Source organism: Ranitomeya imitator, chromosome 2 (assembly GCF_032444005.1).
Source record: "Ranitomeya imitator isolate aRanImi1 chromosome 2, aRanImi1.pri, whole genome shotgun sequence".
Taxonomy (NCBI): domain Eukaryota; kingdom Metazoa; phylum Chordata; class Amphibia; order Anura; family Dendrobatidae; genus Ranitomeya; species Ranitomeya imitator.
The window spans coordinates 544,000,685-544,023,382 of NC_091283.1; the positions used below are offsets into that span (position 1 = coordinate 544,000,685).

At 47.1% G+C, this 22,698-nt stretch overlaps 1 protein-coding gene across 4 annotated transcripts in view; it reads right to left on the reverse strand.

Annotated features, from left to right (window-relative positions):
- RALGAPB (Ral GTPase activating protein non-catalytic subunit beta) overlaps positions 1-22,698 on the reverse strand; it is a 119,564-nt gene that overhangs the window by 52,583 nt on the left and 44,283 nt on the right. For all 4 annotated transcript variants that reach the window (XM_069751939.1, XM_069751937.1, XM_069751940.1 and 1 more), the window contains 5 exons: positions 8,874-9,090; positions 2,709-2,910; positions 1,599-1,766; positions 811-925; positions 571-715 (listed from right to left, as the gene is read on the reverse strand). In XM_069751939.1, the coding sequence (XP_069608040.1) occupies positions 571-715; positions 811-925; positions 1,599-1,766; positions 2,709-2,910; positions 8,874-9,090 (847 nt within the window). The remainder of the gene's footprint in view (positions 1-570; positions 716-810; positions 926-1,598; positions 1,767-2,708; positions 2,911-8,873; positions 9,091-22,698) is intronic.

Genomic DNA, 22,698 nt, shown 5'->3' on the forward strand with positions numbered 1-22,698 from the left:
CTTTATACATAGCACACTAGATTTCCTTGACATTTAGCTTTCCGTGAACGGTATGGGAAAGAATTCATACAACGCAAAAACTACATACTGGTGTAAAGCATAAGAACAATGGGGTGGGCATCAGATCACGGTAACATGGCCAATGGATGGGGAGGATTGACTTATTTCTGAATACACTGAAAGATAAGGACTGAGGTTAAACGCCACACCAACTCTTTCAGACATAGGTGCTCGAGAAGTGATGCAAAGTCACTGTAAAACGCAGCGCTTTGCTGCAAGGGTTACCAATACTTCTGCATTGATCTCAGATCAGTTCTGGGATCTGGCAAAATTGCATTGTCAAAGCAGCACTTGCTGGTGGCCTGATGAAAGGATTTTGTACTGTCCAATTTGAAGCTCAGAAGTCAAGGAAAAAAAAAGAGCGACATGGGGTAAGAAGAGTTTAGAGAGGCGCAACATGTACGTTTTTAAAAGAAAGATTTGTGGGATGCAACTGAAAAAGGAGTGATAGAAAGACCCTCTATATCAAATCTGTGTCTTGCCCCAACAAGCATTTCCAGGAATATCTACCTAGGATCATCTGAGTGTTGTTGGGATCAGTCTCGGTCTGTAAGGCCCCAATCAGAATGTTAACAAGCCTCAGTTTCAGTGACAGGAAGGTAACTGGTTTGTCACTGCCAGCGTCATCATTGCTGAACTTTCCTTCCAACAAGACCTGCAGAAGGAAGACAAATTGTTAGGCAGAGGAGACGCCAGAATAAAGCAGGAAAGAAGCCAGCGCTAAAGTTTGCCTTGCTGCATGTACATTACCTCCGACTTCACAATCCCAAAATGGTGCGGCAATGGCAGCAGTGACAGCAGGATGTGGATGCTGGACCGTCTGAGCTCGGTGGGATTTACATAGCTCTTGAACTTTGACAGCTCCCTACAGTAAAAAGCAAATAGTCACAAAGCAACAAAGCACGCAACAGAGAAATGCCTGATTTGGCCACTAGGGGGAGTAGCTTGTATGGTCTGCACTACCTTCATCAGATACACAGTCCTGTGGGGTCTGCTGGACAATCATCTGCCGACAATGAACTTATCAATAGAGCGGTGGCTGCCCCGGCCCTGTGCGTTTTAATTAGGGGAACAGTTAAAACTTGGTGGGATCTACCACACTCAGTTCATCACTTGTTATTGAACACTTACTCTACTTTGTGGCTGAAAAACCAATTGTTAATTCTAAAAAAAAAACCCAGCTTTATTTAATGTGATTTTTGACAGTTTATATGTAGGTGGCATTTTTTTACAGCTTCCACTGGTTCACTAGTAAAATTTGGTGCATTTTGTTTCAATGCAGATTGCACATTTGCTGTTAGTACAATAAACCTCATTTCAAGGCAGAACCATTACTGCGTCCAACAGTTATTAGATATATGAAACTGAAATAGCTGTTGCAAAAAAAACAACTATTTTTATAAAACTTTAAGCTTAAGATTAATAGGGGTGCCCAAACTTTTTCATCTAACTGTAGATAACAGACAAGTTGCCCACTGACATAAATAATGTGGGGGACATTATCGGCCCCTTCTTGACTTCAGCTGAGGAACACAAACCTGTCTGGTAAAATTATTTCCAGGGCCGATATGAAATATGGAACCACCACATTTATCCCTTTGAGGTCGCAGCAGAACAGGGGAGGAGAGTTCAGGATTATGCTGGCCAGAACGGGGTGGCAGATAAAATCTCCGATCTGTAAACCTTGGACGAGCACCATGTAAAACCTAAGAGAAAAGAAATCCAGGAGATGAAAACCTGGTGCCGGGAACCAAAGTCTTTCCATTCTATAGCGGTCATCGCAAATCGTGCCTGTAATGTCTTCGTCTGTGCGGGGTTTAAACCACGGAAATGCCAGAAGCTCTACTGAATCCCAATACCTTTCCTTCAAGCATTGTCATTCCTTACTTATTCCTCCTGGAAATTAATGTGGTAGCAGGGTGTCACCACTAGCCTTGCCAAGTGGGCATGTACCCACACACTGACAGCCATTGCTACTGACAAGGGAAACAGCAACACTCAATGTCCAGGAGGTATAACAGCGGAATGGAATGACACAAAATATACGATACTGCAGAATATGTTTATTGGGTATTTTATAGAATATACATGTTAAGCAAAAAAAAATCATCTATGGGACTGTCTGGCCTATACTGTATGTCTAGTACAAGGTAACGAAACAATCACCAAAATCTGGGGCTGTGGTTTCTATGGGTGTTCCCACTGGCACAACTTATCGCTTATGCACAGAATGGGTGATGTGTTACCCAGAACAAGGGCTGTAGAGTTGGAGTCAGAGCCCATTGTGGTGGAGTCGGAGTAATGGAAATTGAGGAGTCGGAGGTATGGCTTACCGACTCCATAGCCCTGCCCAGAACTCCCACTGAACGTGAGAATAGGGGTCTCGTGTCCTCCATTTGGATGGAACAGGGGACAGGCCAGTGTTTGGCACTGATGGAGGTACAGCGCTGTTCTTGACTATCCTCATCAAGCCCATAGTCATTTAATGCCAGGGCTCCTCACTTGTGCAAGATAGTTGGTATGTTTTTTATTCTGGGAGCATCCATATAAAGCACAAAACTTGACAGATTATTCCACCCAAGATTCAGCCAGCCACCTTCCACTATTACTTAGGAGAGAGGGGTGACAGTCTGGGGTACACACATTACCTGGAAAGATAAGCCGATAAGATCTCCTCCCCAGTCTTCTTGCTGCAGAAGATCCTACATAAGGTGCCGCACGCTTCCGCCCGTCCAGCCTCATAATTTTCAGGGAATTCATTTGCATCAAACACTGTGCTCGACGACATAGTGTCTGTGGACAACTGGGAACCTTTACGGCGTAACTCCACAGTGGCCTGGGTAGCTATTGCTGTAGGGAACGAGGAGAGAGGGTTTGAGGAACCGTTACCACATACAATTCACGCTCAGGCTCATGGGAAATAAGGACACAAAGATTTAACAGAACGACACAAAGCCGATAGGAAAGCGCTATGCTCCTGACTAGTATAAGCCAACAGACCAACCATATATAGCCACATACATATCGCATCTGCCCAAACAGCCAGACAGGGATCCAAGTATACAGCATGTCACCCACGTGGCACATTGTCTACATAGACAAACATTCCGGGCCAAAGTGATGAGGACCCCAGCTCCACAACACCCACAGGACCTGGGCTGCAAACCTCCGATGTAGGATGCAAGGAGAATTAGACAGTGAAAAGTGGCTCATTTCTGGCCTTGTCCCGTACAGTGCATGACACGATCAGAGCCACCACCTCTACCACCACCCTCCTAAAATCACGCTGCCCATTTACTAAAGGGGTTTTCAGAAATCCCCCAGATACAAGTTGTTTTTATATTGATTGCGGGACCCCCATATGATGACAAACCACACTAGCCTCTAAGTGGGTCCTATGGCCATAAACTACATATTCCAGACTTTAAGGGGTTCAATGCTGAAAGAAGTCTTACACATGCAACGGAAGCAAAAAAAAATGGAGCAGCCAGTGATGTCCATGGCATCAATAATGAAGCAGAGGCACAATTTCAGCACAAGCCCAAAAATCCTGGGACCGACATCGGGTCCTATGACGAGATCCGGCAAGCAATACAGTGTCGGCAAAGTGGGTAAATTGCAAAGTGGCATATCTAGGCCCTTTAAATCGAATCTGTCAGCAGGTAGGCTTTGGCTATATAATCTGAGGACATCATGATGTAAATAAAGCACTGAATGCAGGGATGTCTCACTTATAAGGCTGTATGACATTTACCTACAATGAAGGTTTTAATCGCCAGGACTAGGTCTACCTGTTAGACCGACCACTTCACCTTCTGTGATGAGCAGCTCACTGTCAATAGACAATGTACATAGAGAGCCTATTGTGGGAGGGGTTAGCTTTCTCAGCTCTGCTATATGTGGGAGGGGTTAGCTTTCTCAGCACTGCTATATCCTATATCTAAAAGATCTCATGGTATCACAACTCGAAGAATGATTGTCTGGAGAAGAAGAGGCGAGTTTTGCAATGAGCTCTGTGTCATGCCAATGGTAAAGCAAGCCAAGACCATTCATGTATAGGGTTGCTTTTCATCCAATGGCGTGGGCTCACTCATAATTTTGCCTAAGAACACAAAGCAAGCATCTAATGATCCTCCAACTTCTCTCACCAAACCAGGAGCAGTTTGTTGATGAACAAATCTTATCCAGATTGATGGAGACCATGTCACAAGGCAAAAGGGATATCTACGTGGCTCAGTGAACAAAAAAAATTGAAATTTTGGGTCCATTGCTGGGAAACTCCCAAGGTCTCAATCCCATTGAGAACCTCTGGTCAAGCCTCAAAAACCGGATGAAGAAACAAACATCTAAATTGTGATAAATCCCAAGTAATAGTAAGACAAGAATGGACTGCCAGCAGTCAGGATTTGGCCCAAAAGCAGATATGCAGCAGCCAGGGCAGATTGCAGAAGTCTTGAAAATAAAGTCGCTGTATTTTATTTTTTTTGGCAGTAAAAGTTTAAAAATGTATGAAAAGCTTCTAATGACTGTAGAAACATTTGACTAAAAGATCTAAAGACTGAAGCAGCACAGTTTGTGAAAAAGTTGCATCAGTCTCAAAACTTTTGGCTATGACTATACACAAACCTGGCACACTCGTCATAGTCATCTTCATAGTGGCAATTTTGAAAAGATTAAACCTATTTTATGCAAAATTCAAAGAAACCGTACTGGAATCCTCCTATACAACTTTCAATAAATGACTACAAATGTCGGAAAAAGGTCTCCGAATTTGTAGTGACGCCTTGAAGGTCAATATATAATTCAGGGTTATGCATAATACCACTCAAAGGGCATTAAATCTGGTGGAATGAATATTGAAATCCGGATTAAAAACGGGTTAATGAGGATACATTAATATAATGAAGTATGTGAACCATAAAGCTGAGACTTAAGATGGCCCCTAATGTCAATAGAATTTTACTAGGATATGCCAAGATTAAGACTGATGGGAGTCTGGTGGTCTTGTCGGGTGGCAGAATCCCCCTGCTTCCACTTCTTATTTATAACAGATTCTTCTCCAGATGATTTCCAAATAGAAAGCAACCCCCTACACAGATCTAAAACGATCTATTTCCAATCTTTGTGAGAGAACGTCCACACAGGAAGCATCTTATTAAGGACAGGAGTCCAAAACGCGTTTGCCGTGAATTTTAATATATATATATTTTTTTTACTGGTGGTGGTTTTATTTCTCCGTCTGAAAACTACCATATTATATATAATAAAATTTTGGATTTTTATGGAAGACCGTGAGGGTTAACATTGTGGTCCGCCTAAAATGATTCAGTCATCATGATGCCCCTGATAGCTGAAGATTTGGCTTTTGAGATGCCAGAAGGATTACCGACAATTGTGAATACATTGAGGGTGTCTTAAGAAAGGTTACACTCACTACAATATCCATTTGCCCAAATGGCCTACTGACTAGGATTGTCCTAAACAGGAGATTTTTGAAACAATAAGACATTTTAACTCGTTAAAGGGTGTTACCAAAATCAAACAAGTTATCCTAGAAAATCATGCGGATTGCTGGTGGTCAATCACCGATGGGGCTCTGCAGAGACCTGTGTGAAAGGAGCAGATGTTAGTCCTCTGCTACATATGGGACTGTCGGAAGCAGCAGGGGGCGGCGTACTCCGCTTTCTCCGAAAGTTCCACAGACAATGAATGGAGTGGAAGTGGAACATGGGCACCTCTGGCAATCAAAAAGTCATCCCCTATCCTTGTGATTTGGGGAAAGAAGCCTTTAGCAAAAGGCAGTAATGGAAGAGTTTACTTTATGGGAGCAGAAGAAATAGAATCCCTATTAAGAGAACTTCATATACAAAGCTGAAATTAGGCAGGTCATGCAGGTTATAACTCATCAGAGGACATGCTTCCTGGGACCATGGAGAAATCTTTATGCATTTTTTTCCCATGAGCCTCTGCAATTTTAGATGCAAGTTACACCAACAAACTACGCTGAAAATATCTAATGAAAAAGAGAAAAAAAAAATCTACATGCACAAGTATCAAAAAAACAGTAAAGAATAAACCAAAGGAATGCAAAACGAAAACCTCGGTTAGTGCAAAATCCTCAACTTAATGGAGATGAAGGAAATGGGGGAAGATTGAAAACCAGGTTCCTCTGTACTAACAATCGTTCCCCATTCAGGCTGACAGGACGGAGGGAATGACACATTTCTCCCCACAGTGCGACATAGAAGATGAGGAAAACCAAAAGGAAGGGGACAAAAGGAGAAATGAAAAGCAACGAGAGCACAAGAGTGTTAGGAAGAGACGGAGGGAATGCGAGCCGTTATGGGGAAACTCAAGAGAAGGCAGATGATGGCAAGTGAGGAGAAGCTACGGATTCCTACTTACAAGATTTATAAGAAAGGAGAATTTGGATAAAAGATGCTGCAAGATAACAGAAATAAAATGGAAACAAATCAAAGGACAGAAGTAGTTACAAGAAAGTACTTTAAAATATGGCTAAAAGTTCAATTGAAAAAAAAATTGTTTTTTGTCTAAAAAAGAAAGAAAAAAAAAAGGGGGGGGGGAAATCGGAAAATCAGATGAGGGGATTGTGTAACAGTGAGGTGTGAGTCTGGAAAACATTGTGTACAACAATGGGGAAATAATTACAGAACGGATGATGGTGTGTCACTTATAGGGTAGAACTGATCCAATGAAATGAATCTTACCCGGCCCAGCCATATCCACACACTAAGGCCCCGCGGGTTACCTGCCCACCCTACAGTCTTACACCTCGGCAGTTCTATCGCATGTGCTTTGTAGAAATACACAAGTATGCTTAGATTATGGATTACGATAGAGTTGTGATGGCAGGTAGTCTGAATGCTGAGCAGCTCGGAGAAGTGCGGCTGGCATGAAGATGGGCCCAGAGAAGGCCTACCAGGTGGTCTGCTGCTAACCGCATTAACAAGACATCAGCACTCGGACCCCCCTCCAATCAAAACTTGTGAAAATCAAGAAGTGTAAGTACCTATTTAAAGTTGCTACGATCTCAGCACAGGCATATCATACCATTCTGGCAGATTGCAGCCACCAATACGGGGCTTATGTTATGCCATTTTATTATACAGCGAAAGGGAATCCTTCAGATTTACGCTATGCAATCTGACAGTAGCATGATGTAGAGACAGAGACCCTGATTCCAACAATGTACCGCTTAGTTTACTGGGTACAGCGGTTGTGACAGTCACCATTTTCTCTACTACAGATCTAGCAGAGCTCAGGTGTTGAGTACTGTATAACCTCACCTACGCCAATAATGGGAAGTTTTCTGGGTACAATGTATAGTGATTAGTGATGAGCAAACATGCTGGGATAAGGTGTTATTCAAGCATGCTCGGGTGCTAACAGAGTGTCTTCGGCGTACTCGAATAAGATGTTCTTGTCCCCACAGCTGCATGTCTCATGGCTGTTCTACAGCCCCAATGCATACAGGGATTGCCTAACAAACAGGCGATTCCTCGATGTGTTGTGGCTGTCGCACAGCAGCGAGACATGAAGCTGTGGGGACAAAAGAACATATTATTCGAGCAGGCCGAAGACACCCAAGCATGATCAGATAATGCCCTATCCCAGTACGTTCACTCATAACTAATAGTGATAACAAGCTGGTCAGTGATGGTGGCGTGGGTGGACTAGGAGACAAGGCCATTTGTCCTGTAGTGATAATTTCCTACTGATACAAAACGAATCGTACTGAAACAGCATAACACAGCCCAGTAAGTAACATCACTGGAATCAGGGTCTCTGCACCTTCATCAAGCTGCTCTAGCATAAATGTACTGACAGATTCCCTTTAAATGAATAAAAGCAGTAAGCTCCCTCCAGTGGCCACGGCTGGCAGCCAAAAATGTGACATTTTAAGTAGGTGTAGAAAGATTAACAATTATGCAGTATGCATTCGTTAGGGGATAATTTACTGATTGTTGTGAATGTGGATGCTGGGATCTCCATCAATCCTGAGAATGTGATTCTGCAGAGCCCCATCTGAATGAGGTGGGGGGGTCTACCACGCACACCTCTGCTCCATCCACTGTCTTTGGGATACTGTTTAGCTACATCCTTCAGTCCCAAAGACAATAAGAGCAGTAGAGCTGCTCACGCTCCACCTATGCTCCCCATTCAGACGGTGCTGCTCAGAGCCGCTTTTTCAGGATCGGTACAGGTCAGACCCTAATCTACGACATTGTAAGCAAAACATTTTTAGCAGGGGTTTTAGGGCACTATATCAGAAAAAAAACCTCTGCCCAGCACAACAAGACATTGAAAAATTAATCAGCCCTGATGGCTGGACTGTTAAACTTTACGGTGGATCTGTCACTTTAAATATGCCATAATTTCACCAAGGCTCCGCCAGTCATAAAAATGACTATGCAGCCATTTTTAAATTAAAAAACAATCCCCCCAGAAGACACATGCTTATTCCACGAATGTAATTACGAGTACACCACTTTATTTCGGTCTTAAAATGATGATTGTTGGCTGCCTTTGCTCACATGTTAAGGTTGAGCTCTAAGAAGACAGAGGTTGTGCAAGGCCTTGTGAAATAAACCTTCCCTTTAAGTTGTGGTGCGTGGATATAGCCGAGAAGAGTTATATAGGATTCATTTCATTTCTGCAAGTAAGATGGATAAATTCACTGATGCATCTTCAGCCCACCCATCCCGCACCTGCCCATCAAGTTTAATCTTGCAGGTAGGAATGATGGTAATTCTCAGGTGAAATAAAGTGGCGAGAACGGTAACAGCACTTACCCGTCATACTGCTGTCGCGGTTAACTCCGTTCTGCAGCTTGCAGTGGACAAGGGCGGCATCAAACAGCCATGACCCAAACAGGTTCAAGATGCTGTTGACTTTGGGTCTTGTGGGGGCTGGTAATGGACGAGGCTCGGCGTTTGTCTGGTTTGGACTGGACAGCGGGGAGGTGGAAGACGCTTGCTGCTGAACTTTTGTGCTGTGTGTTGTGTTCACCTGAAGCAGAAACAATGCAAAGTAAGTAAAATTCTATGAACAAATGTTGTCTCCACAAAGACTGACACTCATTACTTAATAAACATACAATCCTTATGTCAGTGTCGCTAAAAGGGCACCAACTCCGGCTAAATTAGTATTAAATTATTAAAGCGCCACTCCAGCGGTTTTTTATTTCACTGCCAGAGGGGTATCAATGACCCAACTTCCCTCCTTCTAGTATAATACTTACCAGCTACAGTCTTCTTTGGTTATTGGCATCGCTCTGGTCGTTTTCTGCTGTTTATGACCTGACCGATCGCTCCAGTGTTTGCTGGGTAATCTGGAAGTCACTACGCAATGCAAGTCTATGAAAGCCAGAGCGAGGCCCATAGACTTACACTCAGAGCTTGTTACCGTTACCAGTAACTTCTGGCCAGTCAGAAGTTGCGGTCACAAAAGAGGGATTTTGGTACTCACCGTAAAATCTTTCTCGGAGCCTTCGCTGGGGACACAGGTAACCATGGGTGTATACTGGTGTCGCTAGGAGGCGGACACTATGCACAAATAGGAAAATAATCTTCCTCTGCAGAATACACCCACCGGCACAAAGCTCGTCAGTTAGTAGTAGAGCAGTAGAGCAGTAGGAGAAGCAACGATAACAGATAAAACTATGTACAAACCTTACAGAAAGTCATGTAGGCCCAATCAAAGCACAAAACTGTCTTCCAATGAAGACTCCAAGAAAGATTTTACAGTGAGTAACAAAAAAGGAGATTTTTGTGTACTCACCGTAAAATCCTTTTCTCCGAGCCAATCATTGGGGGACACAGGACCATGGGCGTTATGCTGCTGCCACTAGGAGGACACTAAGTAATACAGAAAGAATAGCTCCTCCCCTGCAGTATACACCCTCCTGCTGGCTCTCAGTGAACCAGTTCGGTAACAAAGCAGTAGGAGCTTAATATTTAACAAGGATGAACTATGCCAAAACCAAGATAACTCAAAAAAACCCAAAGCCAATAGGCTAACAGGGTGGGTGCTGTGTCCCCCAATGATTGGCTCAGAGAAAAGGATTTTATGGTGAGTACACAAAAACCTCCTTTTCTCCTACACCTCATTGGGGGACACAGGACCATGGGACGTCCTAAAGCAGTCCCTGGGCGGGAAACAATTAACTGCAATTGCTGCCTGTACCCACAAGTTACAGATGCGGCACAGCCGCCTGCAAAATTCGTCTGCCGACGGTCGCATCTGCCGAGGCCTGAGAGTGAATATGGTAATGTTTTGTAAAGGTATGCAGGCTGGACCAAGTCACAGCCTTACAAACTTGTGCTGCCGAAGCTTGGTGCCGGATGGCCCAAGACGCACCCACTGACCGAGTGGAGTAAGCCTTAATCCCTGCTGGGACAGGAAGACCTCTGACTCGGTAGGACTCTTGAATAGCCGAACGAATCCATTTGGCTATTGTCGCCTTGGAAGCGAGAAACCCTTTCCTCGGTCCTTTCGGGAGCACGAATAGGGCATCTGACCTGCGGAAAGACGCTGTCCGCGAGATATATCTCCTAAGAGCTCTCACTAAATCCAGTGTGTGAAGGGCCTTCTCGATGCGATGGACTGGTGCCGGACAGAGTGACGGTAAGACAATCTCCTCATTGAGATGAAAAGAGAATACAACTTTCAGTAGAAAAGAGGGGGATGTCCTCAAAACCACCTTACCCTGATGAAAATTCAGGAACGGAACTTGGGAGGACAGAGCCGCCAGCTCGGAGATTCGTCTAATAGAGGTGACCGCAACCAGGAAAGCCACTTTCCATGAAAGAAGAGATAGGGAAACCTCCTGTAGAGGTTCGAAAGGAGACTGTTGCAAAACTCCGAGGACCAGATTAAGATCCCACGGTTCCAACGGCATCCTATAAGGGGGCGCCCGATGGGAGACTCACTGAATAAACGTCTTGACTTGTAATCTGTTGGCAATCCTGCGTTGGAAGAGAACTGACAGGGCGGAGATCTGCCCCTTGAGAGAACTAAGGGTGAGACCCAAGTCCAAACCCATTTGTAAAGAACTCGAGAATGGAAGGGATATAAAAATGTAGAGGAGAACGTCCTCGGTCGCTACACCAAGAAAAGAAAGTCTTCCAAGTGCGATGATAGATACGCATAGACGTAGGCTTTCTAGCGCTGATCATGTTAGCTATGACTTTTGGAGAGAAACCAGCCTGGGTCAGGACCTAGGACTCAACGGCCATGCCGTCAAACACAGGTCCTCTGAGTTCTGGTGGTAAAAAGGGCCTTGAGATAGCAGATCTGCGCGAATTGGTAATCGCCAGGGAACGTCGGCAACTAGTTGAACTAGTTCCGAGTACCATCAATGTGGCCAATCTGGCGCAATCAGGATTACCGGTACCCTCTCTGCTCTGATTTTCTTCATGACTCAGCAGGAGAGGAAGCGGGGAAAATATGTACGGAAGCCGAAAATGATGGCACGGGAGTACAAGAGTGTCTGCCCCGATGGCTGCTGGATCGTGGGACCGAGCCATGAAGTTGGGAACCTTGGAGTTCAGCCGTGAGGCCATCAGATCCACGTCCGGGGTTCCCCAGCGACAGCAGATCTGGAGGAAGATCTCCAGATGGAGAGACCACTCCCCGGAGTCGTGGCATTGCCGACTGAGGAAGTCTGCCTCCCAATTGTCCACTCCCGGGATGTGAACCGCAGAGATCATTGAATGGTTTTCTTCGGCCCATCGGAGAATATGGCCTACCTCTGTCATGGCCGCCCTGCTGTGGGTTCCTCCTTGGCAGTTGATGTATGCCACTGCAGTGGCTTTGTCGGACAGAATCCTGATTGGGCGACCTGCTAGGAAGGGATGGAACTGGAGAAGTGCCAGCCTGATCGCCCGGATTTCAAAGATGTTGACTGGAAGGCGTGATTCCTGAGGGGACCAGTGGCCCTGAGCAGTGTGATGAAGGGACACCGCTCCCCAGCCTAGAAGACTGGCGTCTGTCGTCACAACCAGCCAGTGTAGTGGAAGAAAAGACTTCCCTTGATTCAGGGAGGATTTCAATGTCCACCACCTGAGACACTGTTTGACTCGCTGGGGAAGGAGGAACCGACGGTCTAGGGAGAACGGGTTCCTGTCCCAAACAGCCAGAAGGGCATGCTGTAGGGGACGGAGGTGTAGTTGGGCAAATGGAACCGCCTCCATAGCTGCTACCATCCTGCCGAGGACTCTCATACTGAAGCGCAGAGAGTGAGAGCGAGGCTGAGAGAGTTTCTGAGCTTCTTGCTGTAAGACAGATCTTTTCCGGGGGAAGAAGAACCAACCCCCGGGACGAGTCGAGTATCATTCCTAGAAAGGAAATTCGCTGAGGCGGTACTGGTGAAGATTTTTTGAAGTTTATCTTCCAACCCAGGCGAGAAAAGGTATCTATTGTGATGGCCACGGCTTCCTTGCAGGAGCGGAAAGAGGGGCCTTTGATGAGGATATCGTCTAAGTACGGAAGCGCCACCACACCTCGGGTGTGGAGTATGGCCACAGCAGCCGCCATGACCTTGGTGAATACCCTGGAGGCTGAAGGGCAGAGCAACGAATTGGAAGTGATCTTCCTGAACCGTGAAGCTAAGAAACCTTTGGTGAGAAGGTAAAATAGGAATGTGGAGGTATGCGTCCTGGATGTCTATAGATGCCAGGAACTCGCCTTTTCCCATGGAGGCGATGACAGAATGAAGCGATTCTATCCGGAACTGTCGCACCCTGACGAACTTGTTCAGGAGTTTTAGGTCCAGTATGGGCCGTACTGTACCGTCCTTCTTTGGAACAATGAAGAGGTTTGAATAAAAACCTTGAAACCTTTCGTTTTGAGGGACCGGGACAATAACTCCGTCTTTTCTCAGAGAGCTTATAGCTTTGAAGAACTCTGATGCTTTTTCCCTGGGAGGAGAAGACAGGAAAAAACGGTTTAGAGGACGAGATAAGAGATCTATCTTGTATCCGGAGGACACTAGATCGTGGACCCACTCGTCGTGAACGACTGAGAGCCACGCGGCACTGAAGAAAAGCAGGCGGCCGCCTACCTTGAGGGTGTCCCCCGGATACTGCAGTGAGTCATTGTGTGGAAGGTCTGCCCGCTCTGGCGCCTCTGGATCCCGGCTGTCTTGGCCTACCTGACCATGAAGGGGAAGGCTTAAAAGAGGTCTGTGAACCTCTGTCTCCACATTGTGCTCGGCCGGGACAGGGAGATTTGGAAGTAGAGGACCAGTTTGAGTTGTAACGAAAAAAAAAAATTTGGGACCGAGCCTGTGGTTGCGGGTTCCGAAAGGGCCGAGAGGGTCTCTGTTGAGGAAGAAATTTACTCTTACCTCCAGTGGCGTCAGAAATTAACTGGTCGAGCTTTTCGCCAAAAAGGCGACCGCTCTGATATGGGAGAGAAGTCAATGACTTTTTAGAAGTAGAATAAGCACGCCAGTCCCTGAGCCATAAGGACCTCCGGATGGTGATGGCATTGGCTGCTGCTTGAGAAGCGCAGTCAGGGGCATCCAGGGACGCGGTCACTACAAAATCTTACAAAATCTCCAGCTCTGGCTATCTGAGTAGCGAGGTCTGCTATCTCGGGGGGGAAGATTGGTATCCAGTACTGCTGAAGACAAGACCTCAGCCCAGTGGGTCATAGCCTTAGCCACCCACGTAGCGGCAAAAGACGGAAAGAGTGCAGCCGCCGAGGCTTCAAAAGCAGAACACACCATATTGTCGATCTGACGATCGGTTGGATTTTTAATAGAGGCGCCCTTCGAGGAGGATAAAACAGATTTCGTAGCCAGGCGCGATACCGGAGGATCTACTGGGGGAGATTGTGACCAATCTTTTCTTAGATCCTGGGCAAAGGGATATTTGGACTCCATGGGCTTCTGCCCTGTGAATCGTTTATCTGGACGGATCCTGTGAGATTCAACAATTTGCTTAAATTCGGGATGAGTGGCAAACACTCTGAGCTTGTTTGGTCCTCTTAAAAGGACACGGCATGGGGGGCGTGGCCTAGCGAGCGATGTGAGCGGACGTGCGACGGATCTCTCTCCCCGCACCGCTCCTAAATCCTCACCCTTGAAGGCGCCGCCGAGCGCCGAAAACCGGGCGAAGTTGCTCCGCAGGACCCCTGGGCACGGAGGAGAGTGCCGGAGGCAGCGAAAGGAGAAGAGCGGTAATGCCGCGCAAGAGACAGTCAGCGCCCGCGGCTGGCGCGAAAATCCAAGATGGCGCCGTGGCAGAGGAGGAGGCGGCCAGAGCCAGCACCGCATACCGCCGGAGGCTTGAGGTAATCGCCCGGCTGGAGCGGTTTGCTCGGACAGAGGAGGGGGGTGCCCTGCTGCTGGGCCCTGAGGGGCCAGATGAGGAGGAAGTCCCGCAGAGACAGGAGAGAGGAGGGGATGACACCCTCAGTGTGGTGGAGGAGCGGCTTTCTCCAGGGAAGAGGCAGGAGATGCAAGAGACAACTAACATGTCACCCACCGCCAGTCCAGTGCAGGCTAAGGACTCTGAGGGTGCGCAGCAATCAAACGGGGGGGAACCTACACTGCAGGACATTGTCTCAGTCGTTATACACTGCAAATCTGCCCTGGCTGCGCTGAACCTAAGGGTAGACGATTTAACAGTTGAAATGAAGTCCCTTAATTCTGCTATGCGTAAAGTGGAGAAAAGAGTGGAGGTGGTGGAGGAGCGTGTGGGCAGTGTGGAAGATCAGACAAATGAACTGTTGAAAAGAGAAAAGAGATACATTCAGCGCATTGCAGAACTGGAATTTAAAACAGATGACCTGGAAAATCGTTCCCGTAGGAACAATCTAAGAATAATTGGGGTGCCGGAGAAGGTGGAGGGGAATAATCCTACGGAATACATTGAGGCATGGCTCAAAAACTCGGTGGGAGGAGCAGACCTTACCAACCACTTTTCCGTGGAAAGGGCCCATAGAGTCCCCACCCGGCCCCTGCCGCCTGGATCCCCCCCTCGAGCTCTGCTGGCAAAAATCTTGGACTATCGGGACCGGGAAACCCTACTAAGGAAGGCCAGGATCAGTGACGGACTGAGCATAGATGGAAATCGGATCTCCATTTATCCGGACTACTCGGCATCGGTGCAGAAACTGAGAATGAGGTTCGGCGAGGTCAAGAGGCGGCTCCGAGACCTGGACCTAAAATATTCGATGTTATACCCGGCTAAGCTCAGGGTGGTGGCGCTGGACCGTGTTCATTTTTTCCAGAACCCGGAGGATGCTATGCACTGGCTAGATACCAATACTAAGAAAATTGGCGTGGATCGGAGCCGATGAGACTGACGCTGAGACTTCATCACTCATTTGTTTATACCCCCTGATGGTGATTTTTGAACTTGTCTTACAGAATGCACCCAAAAGTTTGAAATAGTGTGCTCGGCGGCGCAAAGAATATTTCATGTTGATAGCGGTGGGAGGGGGAGAGATGGACTGCAAGGGGCTCAGTTCTAGGTTGTATCAAGAGCTCTCAGTTCTCATACAGAGAAAGAAAGTTTGTACTAGTTGAATTCTATTGAGTTTTAGATGGGGAAGTTGGGAAAGGGGGATGGGAGGGGGTGGGGGGGTGTCGGGGGAGACCTGAAGGAGACTGCTCTAACTCATTGTTTTTTCTCTAGAAAATGGGAGGGGACGTTAATATTATAAGCTGGAATGTTAGGGGGTTAGCGGACGCCACTAAGCGCGCGGCAATATTTCAGTATCTTCTGAAACAGAGGCCCTCGGTGATCTGCCTGCAAGAAACCCACCTAGTGGAGGAAAAAGTTGATATATTACAGAAACGGTGGGTGCGCAAGGCGTATCATTCGACGTTCTCTAGTTACGCGAGGGGAGTATCAGTCTTAATTCACACTAATACCCCATTTGAGGAAGTTGAGGTTAAAATTGATACGGATGGTCAATACGTTTTGCTAGTGTGTAAAATCTTTGACTGTTTAATGTGCATAGTATCATTGTATATACCTCCGCCATACTCTGGAAGGAAGATCCAGGACATATTGGAGGCTATAAGAGGTTGGGATGGGATCCCCCTTCTGGTGGTGGGTGATGTAAACAATATAGCAAATGACCACTGGGACAAGAGTAACCACGCATCACAGCGCAGGGACGGTAATGACACTCCCTTTGGTAACTATCTCAGAGAAATTGGTTGGATTGATTTATGGAGGGTCCGCAATGCCAATACATATTCCTATTCCTGTTACTCGACTACATACGGCTCGATGTCAAGAATTGATGTTGCCTTGGGTAACGATAGGATGAACGAACTGTTAAACGGGGTGGAATATAATCCCAGGATTTTATCAGACCATAGCCCAGTTCGGGTCTCTCTAAAGTTGTCAGGTCAGGTTGGTTTGAGGAGGGCGGGTTGGAAAATTCACCCAGTCTGGCTACAAATTTTGGACATGGCAAAGGTGGGAGTAGAGATAGAGGAATTTTTCAAAATTAATGAAGGGAGCGCGGAATGCCATGTAGTGTGGGACACCATGAAAGCTTATTTAAGGGGAATTTTGTTTAGGGATATCTCAAGACATAAGACAAGGACCAAAGAGCGGGATCAGGGCGTTTTAGAGGAGTTGAAAGCAGCAGAGGCGGCATTGGGGGAACATCGTACCGGGGAATCTCAGAGTCGTATGAGGGCAGCTCAGCGGGAGGTCGATCAGTTATTTTTGAAAAAGGCGGAGAGGTTGAGGGCCTTCCAGAGAGAAACTTTCTACTCGGAGGGGGAGAAAGTGGGGCACTTGCTCTCGGTAGTGGCATCCGCGCAAAGAGACTCTTCACATGTTTACTCTATTAAGACGGAGGAGGGAACGTTGGTTACTCAGGGGGAGCAGATCCTGGAAGTGTTCAGGAAATTTTATGGAAAATTATATACGTCCAGTGTGGAGAAGGGATCCGAGGATATGGAGAGGTACTTGGAAGAAATTGATATGCCCCGGTTGAGTAGAGAGGAGTGTGAATTATTGGAGGAACCGATTGGGGAGGAGGAATTGGGGGTGGCTTTGGCAGGTGTTGCGGGGGGTAAGGCCCCGGGAGCGGACGGCATTCCAGCTGAGGTTTATAAGACCTTGAAAGAAACTCTGTTGGCCAGGCTGGTGGGGGTGTACAATAGCTCGCTGGAAAGAGGGGAGTTGCCTTTGTCGATGAGAGAGGCTATAGTGGTGGTTATCCCTAAGGCTGATAAAGATCCACTGATGCCAGAATCCTATAGACCAATTTCACTATTGACTGCCGATATTAAGATTTTGGCAAAAGCCTTGGCAAATAGGTTGAGTAGGGTGATAGACAAATTGGTGCACCCTGACCAGTCAGGCTTCATGCCTAACAAGTCAACGGCAATCAACCTGAGAAGGTTGTTCTTAAATTTACAAATCCCTTCAGATAATGCTGGCAAACGGGTTGTGGCATCTTTGGACGCCCACAAAGCCTTTGACTGTGTGGAGTGGAGTTATCTGTGGACAGTGTTGGAACGTTTGGGGTTTGGACCTAGGTTCATCTCATGGGTGCGGCTGCTGTATTCTTCCCCGGTGGCAAAGGTAAGGGTGAATGGCGTCCTCTCTGAGACTTTCTCTTTGTCTAGGGGGACTAGACAGGGCTGTCCTTTGTCCCCACTGCTTTTTGCCCTGGCGGTGGAACCCCTTGCTGCAAAAATTAGAGGTTCCCGGGAGGTGAGGGGATTTATGTACGGGGATTCGGAAGAGAAGGTAGCGTTATACGCAGATGATATTTTGCTCTTCTTGGAGGATTCGGGGGAGTCCCTGACAGGGGCGGAGGCCATTATTGAAGAATTTGGGAGCTACTCTGGCCTGAGAATCAATTGGGAAAAGTCCAATATGATGTTAGTGGATGGGGATTATGAGAATAGTGCTATGAGGGAATCTCATGCAAAGTTGAGGTTGGTGGATAAATTTAAATATTTGGGGATTCAGATTGCGTTGCCTCTGACGAGTTTTGAGGAACTAAATTTGGCGCCACTATTGCGGAAGATACGTATTAAGGTTCAGGCGTGGAAAAAGTTACACTTATCGGTCATTGGTAGAATAAATCTAATAAAGATGATTGTGATGCCGCAACTTCTCTACGTGCTGCACAACTCCCCTATATGGATATAGATCTCGGAGGATTAGATCTCTATTTGGCGAGCTGATTTGGGGAGGGAAAAGTCCTAGATTTAAACAGGAAATCCTACAAAGACCAAAGACGGAGGGGGGAGTGGCACTGCCCAACCCATGGTTATATTTTTTGGCTTCACAATGTCAGCATTTTAGGGGATGGGGTGTGGAATCGGGTTGGGAGCGGACACCCTGCAGTCTGAGGAAACTGATTGGGTCAAGGGTAATAGTTGAGGGTTTGGAGGGTGGGCATTTCCGAGAGAAGGGGACTAAATTTTGCACTGTTAGGCTCATCCATAAGGTTTGGGACAAAGTTAAAGGAATTAGGGGTGTGAGGGCACTTACTAGGTTTTCGCCCATATGGAATAATTGTCTCTTGCAGGAGTTTAGACAGATGGAGGGATTCCATGTTTGGAAGGGAGCGGGAATTTCTCGGATAAGCCAAGTTTTGCACCAAGGTAGAATTAAGAATTTTGAAACACTACAGGAGGAATTTCAGCTGCCAAGCTCTGAATTGTACCAATACAACCGCATCTCTCATGCATATCGGGCACAATGTAAGAAGGGGCCTATGGAGATCCAGGTGGATCTAATGCTAGATTTTATCCTCATAGGGGAAGGCACGAAGGGGGTGATCTCAGGAATATATGAATTTCTTCTATTTTCCTTTTTAGAGGGGCACCCTATCAGAGCTAGAGCAAAGTGGGAGGCAGACCTGGGGGTGATTGACGGCGATCAGTGGGACTCAATATTGGAATACGTGCCCAGGATCTCGATGAGTGAGCCTGGGAGGCTGTCACAGCTGTTGGTCATTCATAGGGCTTATAGAACGCCGGACATGTTGTATAAAGCTGGTCTAAGACCTAACTCCGAATGCCCTAGGTGCTCGCAGTCCGAGGCGGGTATCCTCCATATGATGTGGCAGTGCCCCAGGTTATCCTCGTTTTGGATCGTGGTGCTAAATAAAGTGGGACTAACATACAAATGTTCGATACCACGGGATCCTTTGGTATGCATATTGGGTTACGTAGAGGAGATTGTAACTGATAACTCGTACAAAACAGTCATTGCAAGATTGCTGTTTATTGCTCGAAAGTTGATCGCTAAGTTTTGGATAAGGGTAGAGCCACCAACGAGAAGAGATTTCATGACACAAGTGGACTATATCGTGGCATTGGAGAAGAGCATTTATTCTAAAAGAAACAAGATGGACCTTTTCAACAAGTTGTGGAATCCTTGGCTCAAGTCGGCGTGATCTGGAGATTGTTTTCTAGTTTTTTGGGTACTCTGCCCCCGTGGGAGCAGTATTGACATGACACCTTCTTGTTCTTGGTTAAGGATAGACGTTTGGGAGGATCGGAGTGGTTCTTCTTGGGTCTCCGGGGATGGGGGGGAGGGGAGGGGAGGGAAGCTGGTTTGGGATTAAAAAGTTTATTGAAAATGCAGAACATATGTATGTACTGTTTACAGTAATGTAATCTACTTATATTTTTCTTACTGTTTAATAAAAATATTTGATTAAAAAAAAAGGACACGGCATGATCCGTTTTAGATAAAGGTTCCTCCTCAAGTCTCAAAGCCTTATTCACTGATTCAATTAGAGAGTCGAGAGTTTCCTGATCGTGATGATATTCCTGATCTACGGACGTGTCAGAATCGTCCTCTGAAACAGGTTCTCTACTAGCCCCAATGGAAGGGGAGCGAGAAATGGAGCTCTCAGAACCCGAATCCCGGTGATGGTCTGGGGATATGGCACGAGTCCTTTTCCTGGAAGAGTGAGAACTCCTTGGCAAGGCACGACCCCTGGAGTACGAGGGCTTCTGACCATCGGAAGCGTCGTCCGTATTAGTGCCCTGGTTAGAGGAAGGGTCTCGGAACGAGTCTAACGCTTTTGCCAGGGATGCCATAGACCGGGAAAGGGAGGTAGCCCACTCAGGGGGACTAGGCTCATTGGGTTCAGTATCAGCAACAGGTGGTTCCTGAGCCGTCACCGGTTCACAAGCTGTGTATAATGCAGTATTGTGACCCCGGGGTAATGATACCTTATAGGAGGTACATGCAGCGAAAAATACAGTGTGGGTTTTCCCAGACTTTTTGTGAGGCTTTGGTTGAGACATAGTAAAGCCTGGAGGAAAGTGCTTACTAGCAGGGGAAGGGTTAAACTATGCTTCTGGGGCTTACCCAGGTCCTGTGTCTTGAGTCCCCAGGGCAGATCCGCAGTGTAGGCAGAGAAAAAACGCTAGTCCTGATGGCTGTGATAGGAAACGCTGGAGCAGTGCTGCAGCATCAGGGCTGTGGGTGTCCCAAGATGGCCGTCGAGACCAGGAAGTGGGAGCTCATCACAGGGAACGAGAAGCACCAGGAAAAGTGGATGGAGCTAACTGCCAAACCTCCGACCTGTATTGAGGGATTTTTTTTTTTTTTTAACTTCTCTGCGGTTGCGGCCTGCAACCGCTATTGGCACCAACATTAGCTGCACTCCTTCGTGGGATTGCCGCACTACGGACCACTCACGGACACAGGCTTAAGGTGCGAACCTCCCATACCCCGGGGACCAGGATCCCCCAGCGCCTCGGCCCCCGCAGTGTACACACGGTAGATGCGGTGGGCCGGTGCTCAATCCACCGTCACCATAGTCAGGGAGGGGGTGAAGAGCTTCTGCCGCCATGCGTCATCCGCTATATCAGTGGTGATGCAGAGGGGGGCTGCACGGACGCCATATATATCATGTCCGGCTATGCACCTGGCTCCAGGAGAGGTAGATGGAGGGCTACTCCATGTGGTCGCCTGCTATGGAGGGGGGAGATCGGAACGCGAAGGAACTGTCGCCCGTAAGGTGAGCTCAGGGCTGGCATCCAACGTTGCAGGAAAGGATACGGGAGGGACGCTCCACGTACTTGCCTGTTGATGGTTTGGGGGAGATCGGAACCTAGAAAGGATCCGTCGCCCCCATTCGCTCCGTTAAAGAAAAATAGAATAAAAAGTAAAAAGCTAAAATAAAAACAGTGGGGTCTGAAAGCAGACCCAAGTGCCTCCTACAGACACTAAGCAAGAACTGGTTCACTGAGAGCCAGCAGGAGGGTGTATACTGCAGGGGAGGAGCTATTCTTTCTGTGTTTACTTAGTGTCCTCCTAGTGGCAGCAGCATAACACCCATGGTCCTGTGTCCCCCAATGAGACGTAGGAGAAATCCCTCTTCTTTAATCGCTTCTATGGAGGACACAGGCACCATGACACGTCCCAAAGCAGTCCTGAGGGCGGGAAATAAATTAAGCAGAATTAAGTCGGACGGCGGGTGATCACTGCCTGCAACAACTTTCTGCCCAAGCCAGCCTCGGCCTGGCATGGTCATGAGTCTGTAGAACCTTGTAAAGGTTTGCAGAGAAAACCAGATCACACCTTGCCAATCTGATAAGCGGAGGTCTAGTGGCAAACAGCCCAGGAAGCCCCCACAACCTGGGTGGAACGAGCCTTTACACCCTAAGGGGGATGCCAGTCAATGGAATAAAAAGCCTCCCAGATTGCGGAGCGAATTCAATGGGCGATTGTTGAATTGGCAGCACGGAGCCCCATATGACGACCCTCAGAAATGATGAAAAAGAAGTCAGAATGTCAAAAAGAACGATTCTTGAAAGATGGAAACGAGGGCTCTAACCAAATCCAGATTGAGAAGAGACTTCTCCAGGGATGGGCTGGAAAAAACAGACAGAGATAAAGTGGAATGATCCTCACATTAATGTCAACCTTAGGCAGAGATCAAGGGACAGGTCTGAACAAAAAACGAGAAAACAGGGAGTGGCAAGAAAGTGCTGCCAGATCAGAGACTCTCCTGATGGATGTGGATGTGGGGCAACCTTCCATGAAAGGAAGGAGAATATAATATCCTGAATAGGTTTGAAAGAAGGTTACTGAGGAACGCCTAGTAGAACATCAAGATCCCACGACTCTACCGGGAGACGTTATAGGGGCGCCAGGCGAGCGACGCCCTGAAGGAAGTTCTTGAACTGGGGACCAGAGGCGAGATTACACTGGAAAGAACTGAAAGCGTGGAGACCCGACTCTTAAGAGTACTGAGGGTGAGACCGGAATAAAGGTCAGACAATAGAAGAAACGGAAGGCCTTCTAATATCTACAGGAAAAACCATGAAGATGCGGGTGTTTTTGATGTATCCTGATCTGAATAACCTGGGGAGAAAGATCCTGGCCTCCATCAGAATTGGCAGCCTAAGTAGCCATGCCATTAAATTCAGAGACAGAGTACTATGACGGAAGGGAGGGTCCTGTGAGTAGGTCTTGAATGGTCTGTAAGCCTCCAGAGAACGACCACGAAGAGGTATAATAACTCCGCGTACCATGTCCTTCTAGGCCAAACTGGAATTACCGGAACCCCCTCTGCCTCGATTTCCTATATGACTGTCGCAATTAGTGGAAGAGGAGAAGACAGTTGAGACTGAGACTACAGAATGACCATAGCGTC